The sequence below is a fragment of the Xiphias gladius genome, chromosome 9, assembly GCF_016859285.1.
Source record: "Xiphias gladius isolate SHS-SW01 ecotype Sanya breed wild chromosome 9, ASM1685928v1, whole genome shotgun sequence".
NCBI lineage: Eukaryota > Metazoa > Chordata > Actinopteri > Istiophoriformes > Xiphiidae > Xiphias > Xiphias gladius.
In genome coordinates this window covers 11,330,377-11,353,473 of record NC_053408.1, presented here as the reverse complement: position 1 = coordinate 11,353,473, position 23,097 = coordinate 11,330,377, and the positions used below count along the sequence as shown (strand labels likewise).

Sequence of the window (23,097 nt, the reverse complement as noted above, 5' to 3'; positions counted from 1 at the left end):
TAAGATTCAAGGTCCTCTTTCAAATAGTGATGCAATTCATAGTGCAGGCAGTGGACAGTATTAGCTGACATGTTATGTGGCTATAATCTTTTCATTGTCAAGATGGGTTACTGCTGTGTTGTATAGCACCTGAAATCCTGTTAGTCTTGTCCATTTACTATATACTTCAGGCTGACCAGATGTTCTTATCCAAAGTGACGTGAGAAACAAGCTTAAATCCCAACATCGCCAAAATTACAAGCAACTAATTAGTATGGAATACTGTCAATGTTAAGCCCAGAGTACCACCATGTTGGTTAAGCATGACAGCAGGAAAATAAAACGGGCCATAGAAAAATAAATAAATAAGAGGCAGAGAGAGAAATAAAAGGGATTTTAGTTTGGGTACAGGCGAGGATGACTTCTTTTTTAAATTTGAATCAACTTTCAATTAAATCTGTTAAAGACAGAAACTAAAACTGCAACAACTCTAGAAAAAAATTCTAATTCGATTTGTTGCATTTAGAAGTGATTTCAGCATAGCCTCTGGTATTGTCTCACAGTTTGCTATATTAATCTGTATCAGAAAGGCACGCATAAATTATGCCTGGTGGGGGTTATTTAACTCACAGGCATGTAAGCACACACGCACACAACATTTCAATCCAACTGAAGAACGCTTGTAATGCTTGTAGCACTTGAAGGGTCACATTCAATAATGAATTCAGTGGACTAGTGACAATTACACACACAAACTGTTCATGAACACCAACACAAACATACACGAAACACACACCCATACTCATAAATGTGTGTGTCCCTTGACTCCCTTTACTCCAGTGCAATGATGATTGGGTCCCTCCACCGGACTGACTCCACTTCTGCTCTGCCGTTCCACCCAGCACAGTGAGAAATCACCTAGTCAGTCTAGGACTATTACAGAGTAATTGGCCTTTTAAAGAGGGGCTCCACCATGTGAAACAGTGTAACTGAGAATGATACTCTCGTTGTTCCATTCCCCATTTAGTCGTCCATCCCTCTGCCTTTACATTGCTCTCCCCTTATGGCTTTGCCTCTTGCTCTCCCCCTCTTTTCCGGCCAGCGGAGCTTAGTGTGTCTCTGCCTCTCAGCATCGTGTTCCTGTTGCACCCAACTTCTGCTGAGTCGTGCTGACCTCTAAGAGCTCAGCGCTGTAGCCAGACACGTTAGAGAGGAGATAAACCAATTAAAGCATTTTGAATAGAAAAGCCCTTAACGGCAAAGACGGCGGTTGTAACGACAAGTATTCCCACCCCTTTCCCTCAAAAGTCAACAGTCTGCTTTATAACAGCCAAACAGGAATCATATCAAGCCAATCTTGTTGTTGCACTGATACAAGCGAAACCTTGTGCACATCTAGTATGAATATAACCTGTGGAAAAAAGGGGTTTTAAACCTCATCTTGGGGTAAAATCATCGAACTTGTAAAGCTTTTCTTTTTTGTTTTTTTGTTTTTTTTAAATCAGATTTAACTGGTGATTCTATACATGCAGGTTCTATGTCCTGGTCACCATTGAAAGTGAAGTTATGGCTCTTTCCCCATTCATTTAGAGAGGGGCCTGGTCTTGTTAGTCCAAAGTAACTGCCCGGGGGGCCGTGCTAAGACGACTGCAAGCAGCGAGACTTGACTATGTGGACTTTGCAGTTGCTGCCTGTGTTACAGCTTTCAGCACTGGACAGCTCCTTGACTGGACGGACCCACTTTATTTTCAAGAGGACAGCAAGATAAGACTGCGGAGAAGTGATTCTGTTATTAATGCCGTGTCAGAGGGAACAGCTATGGCAGCAGTATTAAATGTTTAACTGTCCAGACAAAAAGATTACACCAAACAACACAACAACAGGAATATAGACAGCAGAAATTGGTAGAAGTTTGAACATTAGCACAAGAGGGACAGTGGCAAAAGCTACACACCAGCAGTGTCTGACAATAACATATCCCTTTTTGTCTGTGCTTCAGATTCCTCTTTGACATTTTTCAATATTTGATTCCTATTTCCACATTTGATTGTCTTTTTTGAATGATGATTTTATATATATATATAGTATTAGACCAGAAAACGCTTCCTGCATTGTTCAAAAGGGCACTTACAACTGATTTTGTCCTTCAATTCGCTTGTTTGCTTGACTTGTTTTGATACTTATTTTTTGGCATTTGTTTGAAAATTCCTCGTGTATTTCTTACTGTTGGAATTTTGACGATTTCTCATAGAGACAAACAGACACCTGAACAGCAAAGAGCAACTTTGCGCTCTTCTTCATGCAAATAAGGAAAAAAAAAAAGAGTGTTAGTGTTATGAGTCCTTTGGGAGTTATTTTCAACATTAACATTTTGACAAAGCCGAAGATTACACTGGACTCTGTTGGGTTAACTGTCTAAATGCAAAGATACCATAAAGCTGAATCTACATAAATAAACCACAGTATATGCCTGTCTTGCAGAAAACATTTACAATAAACATTAAAGTTTTACTACCTTCACATTTAACACAATGAAGAAAAAGTACCTTTGAGCTGAGCATCTATATAGCACCTCGTATCTCCTTACAAAACTGAGCCCATTTTACCGACACTAAATCTTCAATTCAATGGGATCACTGGAAATTACGACTGCTCCTTGCACTCAGGTTACAGTTGCTGGTAAAAGTATCTTCATTACCTTTTTCATTATATTCATCACCTCAATTGTCATAGCCAACATTTAATTATAGAAAATATAAGAGTTCTGCTTTGGTACTCCAGATCAGGGTGTGTGTGTGTGTGTGTGTGTGTGTGTGTGTGTGTGTGTGTGTGTGTGTGTGTGTGTGTGTGTGTGTGTGTGTGTGTGTGTGTGTGTGTGTGTGTGTGTCTGTGTGTGCATGGGTCTTTCATTATATGTGTTCATAGAGATGGGAGGGATCAGGCAGGGAGCTGTGAAAAAAGTGATACCGGGGAAGGAGAAGGAGAGAGAAGAAGTGGGGGAAACAAGGGGGAGGGCGCGTGTCAAACACGTCAACACATTAGCACACTGTTTGGCTTGGAGAGGCACGAGGCCTCTGGGTAGATGAATTGCAGAGGTGTGTGTGTGCTTGTGTAAGGGAGAGAGAGAAATGGAGACATTGAGGGAGACAAAGAGCGGGAGAGAGAAAACCTGCATTTTTTATGCCTGTGTAAGAGAGAGTGTGCGATGAGAATGTGAGCATGTGTCTTTCTGTGTGCCTAGGTGGGCACATGTGAGCTTTTGTGCGTGTGACGTGCAGCTCTGGAAGCTAGGAAGAAGACACGGAGGAAGAGGACTTAATTCTCTGACGAACAGCCTCAGGCGCCGAGAGCAGAGGTAGATGAAGACTGACATCTTAAATAGTATGTATCAACCGAGAACTATAAGATGGAAAGAAACAAAAAAACAAAAAAACAAAAAAACAGAGGGAACCTGCCAGCACATGCTCCTGACTGAAAAAACACTGCAGTAGTAGGGGTGGCCTGTGCACCTGTAACATCTCCCTTTGGAGGTTTACTGGGCCAGGAGGAGACAGTACTGGGGAGGAGACCCACAGTGTGACCCAAGATACACTGTAAGGGAATACATTTCCCATCAGGACCAGAGGCTACATAAACCCCCCAGGTACACGATGAAGCAAAGCATGTCAAGGCTGCTCTGCTTACCAAGTTGTCACAGTGACCCCGACCTGCAAATGTAGTAACGTAATGGATGGGTGTTAAACAGGATACTGTGGAGAGACTGTACTTCAAACAGCACATTCTAGGTTCTAACCTGTGTGTCAGTAAGCACTCAGCCTGCTAATGGGGGGTTTTTTTTGTGTGCAATAGCTCAACATGGCTTAATCAGAGCAACATCAATTCAAGCCTCTAGGAACAGGGCTGGGCTCAACAGCAATTTTGGCTTAGTGGCCACAGTTGGAATTGCAGGTCATGTTAGCTGCAGACAGTCCATTTCCCTTACAAACCATTACAGAGGAAATCGCTACTGAGCATGATGCACATTCAGAAATTATATGAATTATCACAGTTTGCACCATTAGGGCCTTTATAAATGTCATTTCAGTGAATGGTTTTCCAGTCATTTTGCCATAATGGCGATTCTGCAATGCATCATTTACAGTGCCAGTGCAAGAGGTAGAATGTTGTCTATCTGAAGAAGAGCTGAAATGTTTAGTCACTTAATCAATTAGTCAATCGATATAAAATTAATAAGCAGCTACTTTGATAATCTAATAAGCTTCTCAAATGTAAGGATTTGCTCCTTTTTTGTTTATAACATTGTTATCTGAATATGATTGGGTTTTGAACTGTGCGTCAGACAAAACAAGACATTTGAAGACGTCACTCTGGACTTAGGAAACCTGGGATTCGCATTTGTCACTATTTTGTTACTTTTTATGGATTAATTGATTAAATGAAGAAATACTCAGCTGATTAGTTGCAGCTATACTTGCCATAACCACTATCTTTCACCGAACTTGTTAACACCATAGTTGCCATGCCATGTTATTGTCAAAAGAAAACATTTTTAAACACCTCGGCATTGGCCTTTAAAAAAAAAAGAAAGAAAACTTTGTCATTGGACGCTGACTCCTCTGATGGAGAAGGCCTCTAATGCATGTGCAAATGTTGAAGCCTGAAGACCCTTTACTTGAGAAATATGCAGTTCTTTTAATACATCGATGCATCAATTTTTCTTTCCAGCATCTGTTTTGGAAAAACCGTAATGGACTACAGCATTAGAAAAACATCGGGAGTATCTATGAACATTACTTTTATTAAATAAGGCTGTAAGATGCTATAGATTTTTCCCATCACTCTCTAAAAGCTTGGTGCATTGTCCATGAGTTCCCTAGGAGGTGCCCTATGACATACCCTGTTTGGAGTTTGGAGATCCTTTATTTGGCCTGATCTCACACATGTGGAGAGGGTTTGTCTGTTCTAATCTTCTTAGTCTGGATTTACTTGCAGGCAGACATGCTGGAAACCTGTGCGCGTTGTAATATATGATAGGTTGAATCTTCATTCTTAAGCCAGGATAGTTTGCCACTAGATCTGATGAAAAATGTGATCACAATGGATTTTTCTGACTCTTGAAGACAGTGGCTGTCTGGCCGATGAAGCGGTGCTGGGCGTGCTGTCTCTCAGAGAGGTTTTCATGGCAGAGACATGAGCGAACAGAACTATAGTATATCTCATCCAAAGTGACATATAGCTATAAGATGTTACCAAAGAAAGATAGTGAAGGGTTGGTTGCAAGGTCAAGCGCTTTCAATACCAGTGCACCAGTAGACAGACAGACAGACAGACAGATGAGGCCCCACACATAGAAAAAACACACACTCTAATATTCATTTAGATTTATCTCTTGCTGATCTACCACTTCCTGTCACAATGAGTAGACAGAGAAGCTTTAGAAAGGGGAATCTACCCCTCAGCAAAACGCATTCATGCTTCTAGTCAGAGAGGAAGACATAAGAAGAGAGTGGGAGAAAGCAAGCAAAAATTCAGGCCCACTTCTCTGAGCCAGAAAGAGAAAGAGAGAAGAAAGAGCAAGAGAGCAGTAATACTTTTTCATCTGAAATATTAAAGCCTCTGCATTAATCTGTCTTCCCACTCCCTGGGGTGCTGGTGAAGGCTCTGGCTGTCCTAGAGTTCCCTGGAAAAGGACAGAGCCTGGCTACTTCACCTCCTCCTTCTCTTCAGGCCAGGACCGGCTCTCTACCTCTCCTTTCATAATGGCCTAAAAGAGTTTGTTTGGGAGTGGGCTGTGTGCTGAGGTTTTCTGAAACAGTCACTAGGGGCTGCACCTGCTGTCTGGCCAAATTTTAAAGTAACATTTCACAGATTTAAATGTAGGAGTCAGGACATGATTAGTTGATTAGGTGAAAGATAGAAAATTAACTGACAAAAACTTTGATGATTGATTCATTTGTAGACATTATCAAGGAAACATTTCAGTGTTTCTAAGGCGAAAATTGTGAAAAAAATGCTACACATTCTCTGGTTTCAGTTTCCCCACAATGAGGACTTGCTGCTTTTGCTTTATTGCTGCTGACAGGATATTTGAAAACATCACCTTGGGTTTTGGGAAGGTGTTACAGCCTTTTTTTTGTTTTTTGTTTTGTTTTTTTTTATTTTTTTTTACAACTTCTGACATTTCATAAACAATTAAGCAATAAAACAATCTGAAGAATAATCAATAATGAAGAAAAAATTATTAGTTGCAGCCCAAATGTAATTGTGAATTGAATATACTTCCATTTTGGACCTCATCGAAACTTCTGGGGAAATGAAATGGTCAATTTTACAATTTATTGACAAATTATAGACTACAAAATTAATTAATCATTCAAAGAAATAGTTAATAGATAATAAGAAGAATTGATTTCTGCCCTAGTTGTGTAGATAAATAGTTATTTATAGTTTCCTGATACATCAAAGCTACAATGGTAATTTGAGCCTTAAATGGACACCGATGCCGAATTCTTCATTACAGACTTCATAAAAAAGCAGATCCTAATGAGAGCTCTTTCTGCTGGATGTTTATGCCCATCAAAGGATTCAAGCTTTTAACACCTACTCTAAATGTTCTGCTGGCACCTCATGAAGGTGGTGGCACCCATCTAGCCTTTATCTAGGCCACCAGATACACAGCTGGACCCATCTGGCCTTGCTTTCTCCTCTCCCTGTCGCTGCACATACACACATGCACGTGTGGACACACATGATATCCATCACGTAGACACACACACCAGCTGCTGTGGATTACCAAAGAACAAGTGTAGGTCTATTTTCTGACTTATGCCCAGTGTTTGATGGCCTTGCCCTAAATTTGACCCAACACAAAAGCACAGGCCTGCTTATTATGACATACTATAATACCAGATGTGCACAAATGAGTACAAATGGAAAGAAAATACTCTTAGAATTGAATTGTGAATTGTGATAAATGACGGGTGATAGTTTGTAGTAAACATCTTTTATACTTATACTATACTTAATTAAGAATTAAGAATCACAGAATTCGGCTGTAAGTTAATTACAAAAAGCATGTCGTGATTGTGTAGAGGGACGCTGCTGTTTTTAGTCCAAAATCCAGCAACTTAAAACTCTCCAAAACCCACTGCCAAGAAGAAAACCATGAATTATGCCTTGTGCTTTATTTTCTTATCTGATCAAGCCATGATGTGGCCACTCAGAGAAATGTGGGTTCTTTTAAGCAAGGTGGTTTTCACTTCTGAGAAACAGAAAAACCGTCTGCCCTCAACTTTATCTATCTTAACTTCCCTCCATACATTGATCTTAAACTCTGACCCTCCAATCTTCCCACTATCAGCCCCAGCTAAATCTTCATTATTCTCTAATGGCACGGCCTCATCTTTATTAACCCTCCCAGCCTCTGCCAGTCCCATAGCACCCTTATTTAACACACGCACACAAAACGCGCACACACGCGCACACGCACACACACACACACTCACTTCACAAATTCAGAGGGAACGCAGTCCTTTTGTAAAACATACGGTTTAGTAGTAACAACATGCAAAATAGTCACTTGGGTATCCAGCTGATGCTTTAAAGCTTAAGCTACTATGAGGGGGAGAGGTTGAGGCAACCCCACCGACTGCTTTTCCACAACTGCAATAAAATATTCCATCATATCCCTGAAGCATCCCTGCCTCCAGCTGAGATCAAAGAGTATACTTGATGACTGCGAGAGGAGAGCGTATTAGTGCCTACCACGGCAGTGTCTCACTTGCACCGAGCCTTTCATTCCATTCCTTTAATAGCCGTCATGGAAAAATACATGATAGGGTTTGGTGTTTCAATTTCCTCAGTAAGTATAGACACATAACGGGAGAAGACACACTGGAGTACAAAAAGCCACTGCAGGAGTATGTCACTCACATACTGGAGTTCTTTCATGAAATTAGGTTGATGAGAATTTTAAGTTGCAACTGTTTGTAGTTTATTGGCCAAAAACTCAACTCCAATCCGTTAATAGCTGCCAGCACTGAAATGTCACTTTTAAAGTGCCTTATCAGGTCCTGATAAAAAGTATAACCTTGCTATTATGTGTCTACAAGACCGAGTATGCATTATTTGGACACATACTAACTCTTCAAAAGATCAAAACGGATTCCACATCTCTCTCCAGTTATATTCCTTTCAGGCAGTCTGTGACAGGTGTTTTATAGGGAGGAGCGCTGTTGTTGTGGATGTCCTATCAATGATTCAATGCAGCACTTCAGATGGAAGGGAGAGACAGAGAGAAAGATGTCGCTGCCTGGATGTTCGGGGGGGAACTTTCAATGTATAATTCACTGAGTTGTCTGATGGTTTGGGTGTGAACGTGATGGATGCTTTTTCAGTCAAGTGAAGATTCAGTGTTCTTAAACCCTTCTTGGGTTTAATGCTGGAGATGCTCAAAGTGGCCTAAGAGGCCAAATCTCCTTTCATGATCTTTCGATACTTACACCGTGCTGTTTAAGAACTACAGTACTTAACACACTCACAAAGACGCAGACTAAAAAGTCATACTCACACACGTTTAAACAGATATAATTGACAGCTTGTTCCTCAATTTAATTCAGAAGCACAGCAGGCTATTTACAGTAACTCGCCTCTTAAGCCTGCTGACTCAACTTGCCACGAGAAATCCATGAGTGCCATGAGTAATAAAAACATCTGGTACACTTAAATCCAAGGCAAAAATAATGGCAAACATGAGGGCTGATAAATGTGTTTTCTCCCAATTGATTGCCCCCTACTGATGATGAACCACACGATAACAGCTGTGGCTCCACTGACCATGCAATGTTCCAATGCAGCCTTTGTGCTTCAAACCAACCAAAAGAAAAAGGGCACTTAATGTAGTGAAATGAAATAAATGTCTTTTAGGTCCACCATATTTTTTGATAAAAGCAACTGGTAAAGCTACGCAGTCCAAAGTGTGTGCGTTTGTGTGTATGTGTTTGTGTTAATCGGCAAGCTCGGGCAACAAATCCATAGAACAGAGCCATGTAAGATAGCAGATTAGGGGAATATGAAACACACTCTGGAGTGAGCACTAGGAAAGGGCTTTTGTCTTGTTATCTTCGGGAGTGAGTTGACATTATCCCCATGGATAAGGTTTTACCATGCATGGATTACCGCATGAGACAAGCTGTGCACACCCCCAGGAAAATAACATGAGAGGACCTTAGTCGATCCCTGTCTCCATATCCCTCTCCACTAGGGCTCTCTCTCGCTCTCACTATTCATCAATGCCATGATCGGCACACCTGAGGCTTCTGACACAGTGTTTGAAAATAATGGCATCTGCTGTAACTCACAAGGGGCATTAGGCCCTCTTTCAGTTTATATCAAATAATCTGGCAGGCAAATACTTCAAAAACCAAAACAAGATGCTGCTTAGTCTTTGAAGCCAGATTAAATCTATGTTGCTATTTAGATGTTTCATTGATCAAAATTCAGTAAATTTACACATACCACCCTAGATACAAATAAAGTAATTGTAAGTGTTTATAATATGAAAGACAAGAAAATGGTTGAGCTAAAAGGTGGCTCAATCTAGCATCAGTAAAATTCATATGATACTAAAAAGAGGTACCAAAACTCTAATATACTGGAAGTTAAAAACCTAGATGAAAGTTAACAAAAATAGATGTCTTTTAAGCTTGCTATCTCAAACTGGCTCCCTAATTTCCTTTGGAATATTATTCCACAGTTTGGGAGCAGAGTTCTGCATCTCAGATTGTCTTCTCCTGATACTCAAGATCTAAAAAAAAATCCATCAAGGAGGATCTGACTGATAGTGGACAAACATAAAATCACTCAGATTCTGCAATGTAGGCTGAGCCTCAGCCACTTAAAGCTTTATGTACAATCAAAAGTTGGGTCCTAATGATACATGGAGCCAGTGTTAAAATTGCTTATCAATCCACTTCAGCTGGTATGACAGGCTCTCTCTTTTAAGTTTTGATCAGGAGTCTAACAGCAGAGTGTTGAATATACAGTACACTTAAGACATTTAAGGATGGTGAGAAGAGCATGCTACCAAGGCAGCTTCCTTTACACAAAACAACCTCCATAAAATGTATTTATGAAAACATTTTTTAAAGTAAATACAGAACCACAACTCCACTTTTTTGGCAGTATTACAATAAGTCTCAGATCAGGTTTTAATCGCAAATGTATTAAAGATGCAATGTTTGCTAGTACCATAGTTATAAAAGAAATGTTTGAAAAAATGGAAAGTTACTTTGGACCTCACTGTCTAGGTTTTAACAACTTCAATATTGAAAGAGTCTGGGACAATCCCATTCTCAAGGGATGCATTTTTAATTTTCAGGACATTATCTGAGAGACATGGTAAAAGTCTCTCTTAGACAGGGTCTGCCCTTTGAAGGAGTGAGTACAAAGGGTTGTCTTTTTTTTTTTTTTTTTTGCCAAATACATTACATATTACCATTATGTAATGCTTAACAAAATAACAGACGTGATAATCTATTTGTAATCCCATTTGACATCTACAGTTAGGTGCAAAGAGTAAATGGAAATTATTATGTAAGGCACTGAGCTGTCGTGGAAAGCAATGACTAAGCATGTTACACCTATGCAGCTTTAAGGTTCAGTATAATATCAAGGACTGAAGAATTTCAGAGGCTTATATGAAAAAGTAGTGCAAATGATAATAATAATGACAGTGTCGGTTCCTTGTCATAATTTCCTTGGGAATTCTTTGCAGGAAGTGGTGACAGTAGCTGATATGGAATAATGAATGACACTCTTATCTCTTCCGGTACACTTCTAAGATAAGACCTCTCATTGGTTCGTATTCATATTGTCAGTGATGTGAGATGAACAAAGGAACCCCACAAAGAACAACTGAGAGCCAAGAGAGAGGCAAGAGGGTGCCTTAAAATAGAGGACAGGAGGATGAGAATAAAAAAGGAGAAACTAAGTATAGAGGCATGAATGGTAGTGGGAGGGAGGCGAGAGAAAGACAGAGGTGACCTCCATCTCCACCTCCACCTCCACACGCCACAACAAGCCTCTCTATCTCAACCAGGGCACCGTGGCACATTTCCCGTCACTGGGGGTGGCAGCAGGCCACACATTGCAGTGAATCAATCCAACTGCTGCAACCTCCGCAATCCACACTTTCCTGCAGGCTCGTCATGTACCCAGATTCTAAGTGCGAAGCAGGGCTAGTGAGAAATCATGTTCCACATGCTGCGCATACCTCAGTTTGAAGCCGTGACTTAAATATCTCTCCTCGCTGCAATAATCGAGGTCTAGATACAGACAGGTTTAGAGGAATTGATGCAACACTGTCTAAATTACACTTGACAACTTGAGGCTTATTTTTATGGCAACAAGATAAGTGCAAGTTTTAAATTAATAGTGTGGCAGACTTACAGACTGAGTTTATTTTTGTACAAATTGTTTCTTGAACATCTATTATAACAGAAATGAATTTTAACATTGATAAAACTCAAAAAACCTCATATATCATAAATGTCTTAAAATCGTACACACAGAGTTCTCATTTTATAACCCCTCAAACAGCATTTAAAATGTTGCTTTAAAGGATTTATGGGCTATAAATATGTTTTTAGAAAGGTTAATGAAGGCTTTATGCAGCCACGACAGCTGTAATCTCTCCAAAACGGGACCATATAGCCAACTGAATAGGGAAGAATGCATGCTCCATAATACCTAAATCCTACATGGCACTGTAATTGTGTTGCCACTTGCACTCCTTTGGACAAACAATAGCTGTTATTAGATTCATCGCATCCCACCAAAACCTGTCTCAAAGCCACACACACCCCCACCCACCTCCAGCCCCTATCCTCTTCCTTTCCGCATTATTCGTTTGCAAATTGATAATGGAACCAGAGACCCCGCAGGGTCCGAAATTCAATATTGGGATCTAAGAGTCTCAGATCAGATATGATGGAGTGTAATCCACTCTGCACTGCCACAGCCACATACACTACTATCTCTCAGGGGCCTTAAACTATCAGCAAGTCACTCTGCACTTTAATGAATGAACGAGTGAATGATTGAATGAATGAGTGAATGGGGTTTTGTGGATTAGAACCAGGCCAATGCTAAGCCCGAATTCCTGAGAAGCAAAACAGCACTCTGGCAGGTGGGTAAGTAGGCATGACAGCATATGATTAAAATGAATGAGTTGGTGAGTACTCCCCCAGCACACACACACATCATCACCACCACCGCCACTAAACCCAGTTTTTAAAACTGCTCTCTACTCTCCATTTCTTCCAATTTGAAAAGATATAAAGTGGGGGAGTCATGTTCAGAGACAATAATGATCCCACTGTTTACTTTCAATTAGGATTATTTCTTTCCTTAGGCTAAGAACACCTTTATTTCTCTGGGGAAACATTAGTAACCATTAAGTCTGTTTGGGGGGGCTTTTGCCACATTTATTAAAAGAGATCAGCAAAAAAAAAAAAAAAAAATGTAAAACGCCTACTGTGAATCCAACAGTTTTACTGATTTTGCGTCCAGGGTCTTTTATTAGTATGAAAGGTCAGTTATGACTAACTACTAACTACTAACAGGCCAACTACTGTACAGTAATATCCTATACCATGTTTCTGCCATTAGACCACCAAGCATGGGACATCTCAAGTTCTTTATAAAAGGGAAGCTTCATCAATTATTCAGACTTCCGGCAACGCGCATTTCCCATGTTTCTCTTCCCATACATTAATATTTCAGCCAGTACCAGCCCGCCCCACCTCTTCTTCTCTCTACCGCCTCTCGATGGACATTTTGTCGACATAAATCACACAGTGACATTAAGAAGCCCTAAGATGGCCTCAGACAGTACTTACAGTAGGCAACCTTCTCCTCCTCCCCCTGACTGCTGCCTGAGAGTCAAATGTCATTTAAAAGCATCAGGTAAACTTCATGAGATATCCATTACAGGAACAACAGAATGTTAGTTTTACTGGTAGGCCTGTGTGTGCATACATTACATGGAACGTAATGGACACAAAATTTGTAATTTTAGACAGAATTAGTTGGATAATGAATCATGTTTCAAACTGAGCACTTGAGGACAGCGGCTGAGTTACAATAAAAGAGTTCAGAGAAGTTATTTGGTCTTGTTATTCTCATGCGATGAGCTTTTTTGTGTGTATTGCACAGTAAACATTGAAGAGCATCAAGAACACAGGGAGAGAGAAGCCGGGGACTTTTGTTTCTGGAGCCAAATTCCCCCAGTAAGCATGTGGTGTCAGTCATTTTAACACCCCCAACAAGCTCTCTATGCCTCAGATTATAAAAGGTTGAAGATTAGAGCTAGGGGTAGGACCACGGTTGCAGTTAGGGTCAGCCAGTTTAACTGGAGGAGGAGGGATATATACACAGAGGAAGTGTTGCTTAAGCGGCTAAGCTCAAGGATCAAATGTCCCTTGTGTGACGGAGGATGGCATGCAACAGCCATCTAAGGATCAAATCTTGGATGTTTCATGGAGGCTCTGTACTGGCCTGCGAGGCCAACATGATATATTCTGGTAGCATTTTCACCTTTATGTGTCCAAACCATTCACACATTGCTCATGTTTACTTGTCAATGACAGATTTGTTTCTCTCTGGCATGCTCTCAACGGTGTTATGCAGTGTGATAATAAATACTGCACAAACAGCAGAGACTACTGCAAATTTATTTTCATTCTCAATTAATCTGGCCATTATTTTCTCAATTGATCAATTAATCATTTTATATAACAAAAAATTCCCCCTCTAATTTCCCAGAGGCAAAGGTGACATACTCAGATTGCTTGTTACATCCAACGAAAACCTAAAGACAATAAATGTACCATCAAATATGACACATAAAAACAACAAATCCTCACATTTGAGGCTGTGGAACCAGACAATGGTTGCCATTTTCACCTGAAAAATGTACGAAATGATTAACTGATTATGAAAATAGTTGCCAATTAGTTTCTTGCTGAGAGAGTAATGAATTCAGCTCTACAAAAGTAGAAAGTTTGTGTAATATACATATATTCTTCATTACCTTTTGGCCCAAAACACAGCACAATGTTTCATAGACACACTATCTCTCTCTCTTTCTCTCTCGCACACACGCACGCACACACGCACGCACGCATGCGTGCACACACTCCATGGCAAGACGAAATGTACAATATAATACACTGATAACCTCCAGTGATTTACATAGCCTGCTGATTCAGTTCTGCATAGGATACATCATTCAGGCACTGTCGTGACAGGATTGAAGTGAAATACTCAAAAATTCAAATATGGATAATACCTTGAGGGCAATCTGTATAGAAATGAGAGATGATAATAGAACGAGCAGAATGGTGTGACGTCTATATGCCTTTACCTTGCAGCTGGATCCTCATGGTTTTTTGACAGTCTTTGCCCCAATAAATTCTTTTTTCTCTTTTGTATCCAACACACCCAATGTCTGTCCTTCTGCTCTCTCTCTCTCTCCCTCAGTCTCACTCTCTCTCTCACTCTCTCTCCCACTCTCACTCTCACAGCCTTCCTTACTCAAGGCTCTCTGCCTCCCTCCTCCTTATTGATTCTCTGAGGTTCAGTAGGTAGAGCAAGACACTAGCACTGGAAAGGGCATGGGATCAATTCCCACAAAATTTCAAGCATTCGCTGGGTTGTCACTCCAGGATAATTTGTTCGCAGGCTTACCCCACTGAATATGGTGATGTATTCTGCTTTGTAATTGGTGCCCATCAGTGTCAAGTGCCTCTGCTAGCTAGATGTTCAGGGCAAACACTGCAGAATACTGCACTTTTTCATTAATTTGCATGTGCAAAGTATACCCACACATATTTTACTGTCTGATGAATGTCAGCTATGCCAATATAATAAGGATAGATCATGTTTTTTTCTGTCTGATTAATCGGGAAAAGAACCAGAGCTTTTTGTACATTTATTGCACAATAAGACCACTAGTGGGGGCCAGTTGGCGCACTGTCAAAAAATTACATGTTCTGTAGCATGTCTGAGGGCATGGTCGTTGCTAATGCCTCCCTGTGCAATGCTAATATGAATAATTTCTAACATTCGACATTAATTAACATCTTATCATTCATACAGGCACTTTATGGATGCTGAAATAATTCCCCATTCACTTTAAATAATTAAGCTTCTTTAAAACGACTTAAAAGAGAACATCATGTACAGTGGCCACCATAGACAGAAAATTTCACATCAGGTGTTTCCCAAGACCAAAATAGTATTCAATGTGACCAACGTCACCGATAAGAAAAAACAGTCAGTGAAAGTATTATTCGGCATGTTAACTGTACCATCGTGTTACTCATCTGAGGCTTAAAACAACAACAACGCTGTGTGACTACTGTACATCTTCAAGTCCAATGCTGAGACCAAGAAAAAAAAAAAAAAACAGTTTGGGCTTAAATATTCCTTAATAACTTCTAGCCTAAAATGATAAAATAAGGCGTACAAGTTTGCCACCCAACTAGGAAGCTATTTGTAAATGTTTGCAGCTGCACACTCACACTGTGCAGAAGCAGCCCTGCCTGGGCCAGCCTCAACAAACAAGCAGAGTATGTCTCAGGAGAGACAGAGGGGCCTCAGAGGCTGCCTGGCAAATCTGAGTCTGACCTCCCTGGAGAGAGAGAGAGAGAGAGAGAGAGAGAGAGAGAGAGAGAGAGAGAGAGAGACAGAGAGAGGCAAACTGGATTTATATCTTTGTTTTTAATCCCCCTTACATGCCCCACTGGTTCTACAGTAGTACTTTGTGCAAGCTTTATGTATAGTCAGGAAAAAAAAACAAAACAAAAAAAATACAGGGGCTTGCGTGTCAGGAGAACATCCATTTCTGTTCTTTTTTTTCTGTGACATCAGAGACATCGTCTGTGTCACTCTCCTGTGTATCCCTGTCTGAAAAAAATACCAGCTGTGGCACAATATCTGACTAGGCTTTTGAATTCATAACTGTATGATGCCAGCACGTCATTCAGAAAGAAATGCCATTTCGCTACCACCCCAGTATTCAGTTTGACATTGTTAAGCTGTTTTCTGTTTGGGAGGGAGTTTATTGTGCCCTAACCAATAGTGACTATTTATCCATCTGCCGACATCATTTTCAGACAACACAGAATATGCATTAGTCATTAAGTCATTTTGCCTTTCATCATGCTAATCAAAGTTGTTTATGCTAAAAGAAAAAGCAATACCCTGTGAGTGAAACTCAAGAATTTTGTTCTCTGTAGACTGTAAAGAAAAACCCTTGAACAGACAGTTCCAAGATGCAGGACTAACTTTAAGCACTGCATCCTCCCAATTCATCTCCTTCAGAGTCAAAGGAGCCAAATTGAAGCCATAGGGAGAACAGCAACAACACGTTTTTTTTTAAATGCCTTTAGTGCACAGCTGTTCTGATTTAATAGCTGTTGTTTCAGTCAGCTGATTTACAGCAACCTGATAGCTGTGTCACTTTCCTTGTATACTGTTAGATGACATTCCCAAAATGAGTTCTGCCCTTAAAGGCACTGACTGACTCAGTTGTTTCCCCAACTGGGGGAAACAGCCATTGAATCCAGTTGAAGAGCAACACCAGACCTTTGAATCGCTTGACAAAAATTTAAATGTGTCTGGCGATTCACAAGTCTAGAATCAGGCTAGTGATATGTGCAGGGAATTACAACCACCCTTTACTAAGGAAGATTTCTTACAACTGAGAAGAGTGTGGAATGGGCGCTGAGCCAACACAGCATCCCATGGTTTCCCAACAGACATTCACTGTGCACTGTTCCATTCATCTCTTATTTCCCTACTTCTGAGCCAATGGGGCTTGTATGTAGAGAGCGGAGTCAGATACATAATAGCCTCAAATACAGAAAACCAGATGAGAGATTCATGAGAATGGGCACACATGCTACATGCTTCTCTTTGTGTTCACAAGAGTGCCAGTTTTTCTGCGTCTCCCCGTATGCTCATGAATGTGAGCTGAGGAGCTAATGTATAAAAGAAAGCAGAAAGCACAAAAGCAAAGCAAAAATAGATGGAGGAATACAATGAAACCAAGACCAACACAATAACCATGGGGAAAGAGGGAGTGAGGGAGAGAGAGAAAAAAAGAATACAAAAGGAGTAGGTAAAATATGTCATTATCCCCAACAGACAAAGCTTGTCTTTCTGCCAGGACACAGAGATTCATTTAGATCCAAGCAGCAGGAGCAATAGCAACGGGTAAAGGAGGGGGGGGGATCATGTTACTACCTCCTATATACAGTCCAGATTATATGAAACCCAAGACCACACCTGAAGCCATGTTTTACAGAGCATTTCATCATCAGCCAAGACGTTTTCTGTGTATCATTTCACTTTAAATACACTGTATTGCTCAACTCTACATTCTATTACAGTTTGCTCGATACAGCCAAGCTTTAGAAGAGGCTGCATTCCCAAAACTCCAGACTTCATAAAAGGCTGAGTGTTGCCTTAAATAAGACGGTGTTAGTGTTGTGCATACAATATAGCACATAAATGCTGTACATAAGGGTTACATGAATAAATATTATCCGCACAGGAGGGGTGAGAATTCAATAATATCCAGTAAAGAGAATGCTTCAATATTTTAACCCGTAGCTACAGTGTCAATACTTGGCAGAGGGTAGAATAACATTGCAACATGAAGCTATTTAAGACACAGATTAGCCTTGACTTGACAGTATAAGCAATAACAGTGGTCAGGGTCCACAGTGAACAGTAAGTATTATTTTCTAGCCATATGTTCTAAGGTTTAGTGTTGTTTGAATGGACTTAATTCTCTACAAATCATTCACAAATACTGCTGGTGATAATACATTATAGTTTACTGTTCTGTCTTTTTTCAATTGTCACATGTACAAGTAAAAGTATGCAGTTTATCATGACTATACAAGGATTTCTAATACTTCTTGACAAGCAAAAAGTAGCTCGTTAAACCTGATTTCTGCCACAAATTTCAATTAATACATAGAACAAATAACTTATCAAATAACTCATCAATAGACACACTACATTCATGCACTAATCCCGGGCCATGAGAATAGACTGTATTTGAGAAAGACCCTCAGCAGAATAACAAACTGCAAACAGAGACTTCAGTAAAACATCCAATTAGTGAAATGTCAACTGAAAAAGCCACATCCTGCCAGATCACTGTACCATTATGCCTTGGATAGTAAAAATATCATTACCTAAAGTTAATGATATACAGTATATCATGTACATTCTGTAAATATAGGAAGTGAGTACTCCAGTTTCTGTGCTGACATTCCCTGCAAAAAGGGATTTTTTTTCATCCTTAAAGTTCCTTAAAGATCTTAAGACAAAATCCCCTTTCTGAACCGGCACATGTTATGACAGTTATCAATATCAATATCTGTAAGATTGCTATAAATGTCTAATGAGGTCTCTGGCTGTGAGCAACGATATTACTCATTGCTTTGAAGATGTCAGTGGTCTTTTTCAAGAGGTAGCAGACAGATGCAGAATCACAGAATCTTTTCCTATTAATTCCTCCTTTTTTGCAGGAAGATTTTTATCAATAACATTGACATCGACAATTATTGCCAGTGCTTACCAAAGAGCTTTAATAATGCTAGCTGCCATGGTGATGTTTTTGGCGACCACAAAAGGGGGCCGAGAGTTTACAGCTTTCATTATGTTCTCTATATTCTTGGTTCAAAGAGTGTGAGGAATTTTTGGAAGGATTTAATTTAAACTTGGCAATGTACTAAAAAAAAATTTAATAAAAAAGTTTACCAAAAAATTGTCCCTGTTGATTTAAAACTCAGTGAGCATAGCAAAGATGTGTTTCCAGGCCTGTATAAAGCCACCTGTTGCCCGACAGATTTTTATTAAATCCAGGGATGATTATTCCACAAGTGGGACAAAATGTCAGCCCACTCGTCATGATGTCAACATGTAGGCTGGAGACCTATTAAAAACATCAGCTGCCAATGAAAATTGTTTGTATTTCTGAAACCTTTAATTAACTCAGGGTAGCTTTACTAAGAATGCTTTAGCTTTAAAAGCAGTGCCTTTCTATAGTGTACAGTATAAACAGATGCTTCCAAATGTTCACAGAAGGGGGCTGCCCAACTTGGCAGCTTTCAGCTATTTAGCAGCTCTTTGTTGAGTGACGTAATTGACTCTGGAGAAGTGGATTATGTCTGCGGACTGTCTATGGGAATTTTTCTACTTTTCCGTCACCATTGAAATCCAATGTTACTGGCTGAATTCGAGCTGACCACAGCCAATGTTCTCCCTCAGTGGGGAAAACTACAAAGTCAAAGTTATTTACTCAACAGCCATGCAACTACCAACAGAGTGTGCATGGTTTAATAGCCAATGTCCAACCAGCTATGCTAAAAAATATTTTGCCCTGAGGTGAAGAAGAGGAAAATTGTGTCACTTGATCACTGTTTGCTCATGGAATCGATGCCATTGACGCATCCAGCAGATAAATGAGAGGATACTATGTAGTCAACTGGAACTGCTGTCCTAAACATATGATCTACACCAGAAATGTGGAAAAATGGTTTCAGTTTTCATATTAATGTTTTGTCAGTGCCCTCCAGAGCACTTTGCTGAAATAATAATAAATACCAGTTAAAAAACTGACTTTTTCATAATTCGCTCCAATGGTAAATCCATTAAGAGCATATTTTTGCCATGACATGTTGAATACAGTGCTTGTCTGTCACTGGATCCTCTGCATTGTTACAACTATAGGAAGCTAAGGTAAATATGCACCGTAATTGAGATGCCTGTGAGCCAAAAGGGAGTATTAAATCAAAGCTGCAAATGAAATATTAAGAACCAACAGAATTTGTCAAAAAATAGAGCACCTTGGGTTTGAGGAAAAAAAACTAAATTCTTCATAGTCATATCCAGTCATTTCTCACGATTACACTTGCATCCTGCCCCACCCATGTCTGAAAAAGCACCTTGTGAAATTAAATACATGTCCCTTGTGGAATGAATAATCAGGGAGCCTTCCTCTTTACACAATGCTAAATATGCAAAAATTCCCAGCTCCCCTGCTTTATACCCTCTATCTCCCTCAAGCCTTTCCCTTACTTAGCCAACTCCATCTGCCATCTCTCTCTACTCGCAGCTCCCACTCTTCATTCTCCTGCTTTGTTATGCGTCCCGCATTTTCTTCCTTCCTTCGCCGTCCTCTTTAGCTTCATGTTGTTTTTCAAAGTATTTTTCCTCTTTTTCTCTGTTTCCTACCTCGACTATTTCAACTTGTCTTCTACAACCTTATTCTCATCCCTATATCTACTTTCCCCTTCTGAGCCTTCTCATTTTCTCGCTCTCCCTCTCTGTATCTCCCTGCAGTGTGAAAGCAGTACCTGCGACACTCTGCTCCCAGTATCCTTTCATCTAAATGGAATGTGTGGCCTCGCTATATCTGATTCCTCTAGACAGGAGGTGAGCACTAACCTTTTCTTCCACTTCGACACCTCACCAGCTCCTGTTATTGTTTTCATAACACAAATATGCTGTCCTTGGTCACAGCGCTCATCACAAAGCTTTAACATCCCAACTCTAGCAGACAAAACAAAATAAATTCTACTAGATGGAGCCCTGCCTTTAATGGCACTTAAACTAGTGTGTGAAAAAAACTCCCCCGGAGGTAAGATTCATATCGGATTAATGCAGAAGTAAAAGATAAAGACGAGAGGGGTGAAAATACTGAGAATATCCCCTGATATCTCTCTGTGCTAATGAATACGATTAATGTTAAGCTGCTGGAGTATCCACTTTCCATGTAGATATAAAGAGAAATAATTTATATTCTCAGACCATGAGTCATATCAAAGCATATTTTTTTAACCCAGGCATACAGTTATAGGTGATAACTGATAGCTATAGTGACATACTATTATTACTGCCGTAAAGGCCCTGAAAAGAGCTCTTGTGAAGCACTCATCTCAAGTTCCACAGATAACCTCACACAACCGCACTCACTCATACATCTCCATAAGCCTAAAAAGTGAACTCACGTGTTCGGAAGCGGTGGTGTGGTCTCGTGGCTGGACCCTTGCCTGGGCGCCCGTGATTCCAGCGTGACGTGGGTTTGAGTGGGGCTGCAGGCTGGGAGGTGGTCGATTGCACCTTGGCGGTGGTCTTCACAGTAGCAGTAGTTGAAGTGGATGCTGTAGTGGTGATTGTAGAAGTGTGTCCTGGCTTTGAGTTGGCGGCTCCGTTATGTCCATTACTAGCACTGCTTCCTTTTTTAACAGTGCTGCGATGGGTGACCTCCTTACCGCTGGGTGGTGGGGGAAGTCGGGTGGTGCGAGCGGTGGAGGTGGTAACTACAGTGCCGCTTATGCGATTGCCAACACGATTATGAAGGTGTGGAGCACCGTCTTCATTGGAAGTGCTGCCATTGGCTGAGTGGTTTGCTGGTGGCCCCGATCGAGTTCTTGTTGCTGGGGCGGTACCATCCGCAGCTAGCGGCGTGGTAGTCGACACCATTGCTGTGGTAGAGGCAGCTGAAGAAGTGGTGGCGGTGGAAATGTCGGGCCCCTTGGGCATGGCACTTGGTTTGGAGAGAAATATAGGGTCCTGTCCAATGCTACCTTTAGGATCCACTAGATCAGTGGGGACATAGTCTTGGACAGATCCCACCACAATCCATTTCAGCAGCATGAGACTGAGTCCCAGTCCCACAAAGCCCATTACCAGGGGCACGGCACACAGCCAGGTCTGCTGGCGTGGCCACACGGCACAAGGGCCACAGCGGAGAGGGCCTGGGGCTCGGGGAGATGCCTGTTCAGCCCCCGGCTCCTCCAGCGTCATGGCTGCTAGAGTGCTTGCACCAGAACGCTCACTCATCCTGCTGGAGCTTTTCGTCTCTCAGGGTGTTCACGAGGTCAAACAGGTGGCCAACTGAAACAAGGGCATGTACTAGGAAGGGGATGTGGTGCAAAAGAAATGCTGGGCATCTTAAGTACGTGCCCACACAATGCCTAACCTATATATCTACATGCACAGATGTAAAATGTGAATTTATGCACAAGCACAAGCAGACACAATCACTCACAGTCACGTACTAGGCTACTAATTAAAAGCTGGCACAGCACTCAGATGCATACACAAGCAATATAACCTACACTCCCTCTGCTGGACAACAAACCAGGCATAATCAGGCACACGCACACACACGCGCAAAAAAGATGCACAGGAATATACACACTTCCACGGGAGGACACAGGTTATGGACAGGTGAGAGAGCAAAGCGAAGGGGGGGGGCTCACTGTAGTTCAGCGCTAACGAAGCGATGATAAATCCCAGGATGCTTCACTCCCTTGTTAAAAAAAAAAGGCGACGCGAAAAGAAAAGAGAAGGATATCGATCCGCTGCGTGGTGAGCTTCAGACCTGAGCTGTAAATCCATGTGCGTGTGTGTGTGTGCGTACATCAACAACCCAGGCTCCGGCAGCACCCTTCTCCACTCTCAAGGGGTTGATTATCGGCCGTATAAGGTCCTTTACTCCTCTATTCTCTCAGGTTTCGTCTGAGAGTTCATTTTACCTTTTAAACATGCATTCGAGGGCTGCCTTTTTTTTCTCTTGCAGGTGTCTTTGTCGGCTACTTCAAGTTTGCCTCTCCATGCCCGGCCACCCTTTTTGGTCGCTCCAGCTGTCGGTAATCCAGTGGGGAGAAATCGCGTGAAAGCCACCGGAACAGAAACCAGGCAGGGCAGAGGGGATCTGATGCGATCCGCCAATGAGATGGGGTGGCGTTGATGTCCCGGAGTAGCGGGCTAAATCCAACTGATTCCTGGTCCGACCACCCGACTCTGATTTCCCGGAGTGACTGCCGTGCGTCTTCCACAGCTCTCTGCCCGCAGTCCGTCCCTGTGATGATAGATCCGGTATTGGCGGGGGGAAAAAGGGAGCCTCCGCGTTTCGCTTACCTTCGCTGCATTCCCACAGTGGTGCAAGCGGGAGAAAGGGAGATAGATAGAAGAGAGGATCGAGGGAGGAGGGGTAGGGAGGGGGCTGCTGCTCTGAAAAAAATGATG

The 23,097-nt window shown here is 41.3% G+C and overlaps 1 protein-coding gene across 1 annotated transcript in view; it reads right to left on the bottom strand.

Moving 5' to 3' along the window:
* nrg3b (neuregulin 3b) overlaps positions 1–22,268 on the bottom strand; it is a 181,967-nt gene extending 159,699 nt beyond the window's left edge. The window contains exon 1 of the mRNA XM_040135935.1: positions 21,072–22,268. Coding sequence (XP_039991869.1) covers positions 21,072–21,906 — 835 coding nt within the window. The 5' untranslated portion in view covers positions 21,907–22,268. The remainder of the gene's footprint in view (positions 1–21,071) is intronic.
* Between the last annotated feature and the right edge of the window lie 829 nt (positions 22,269–23,097).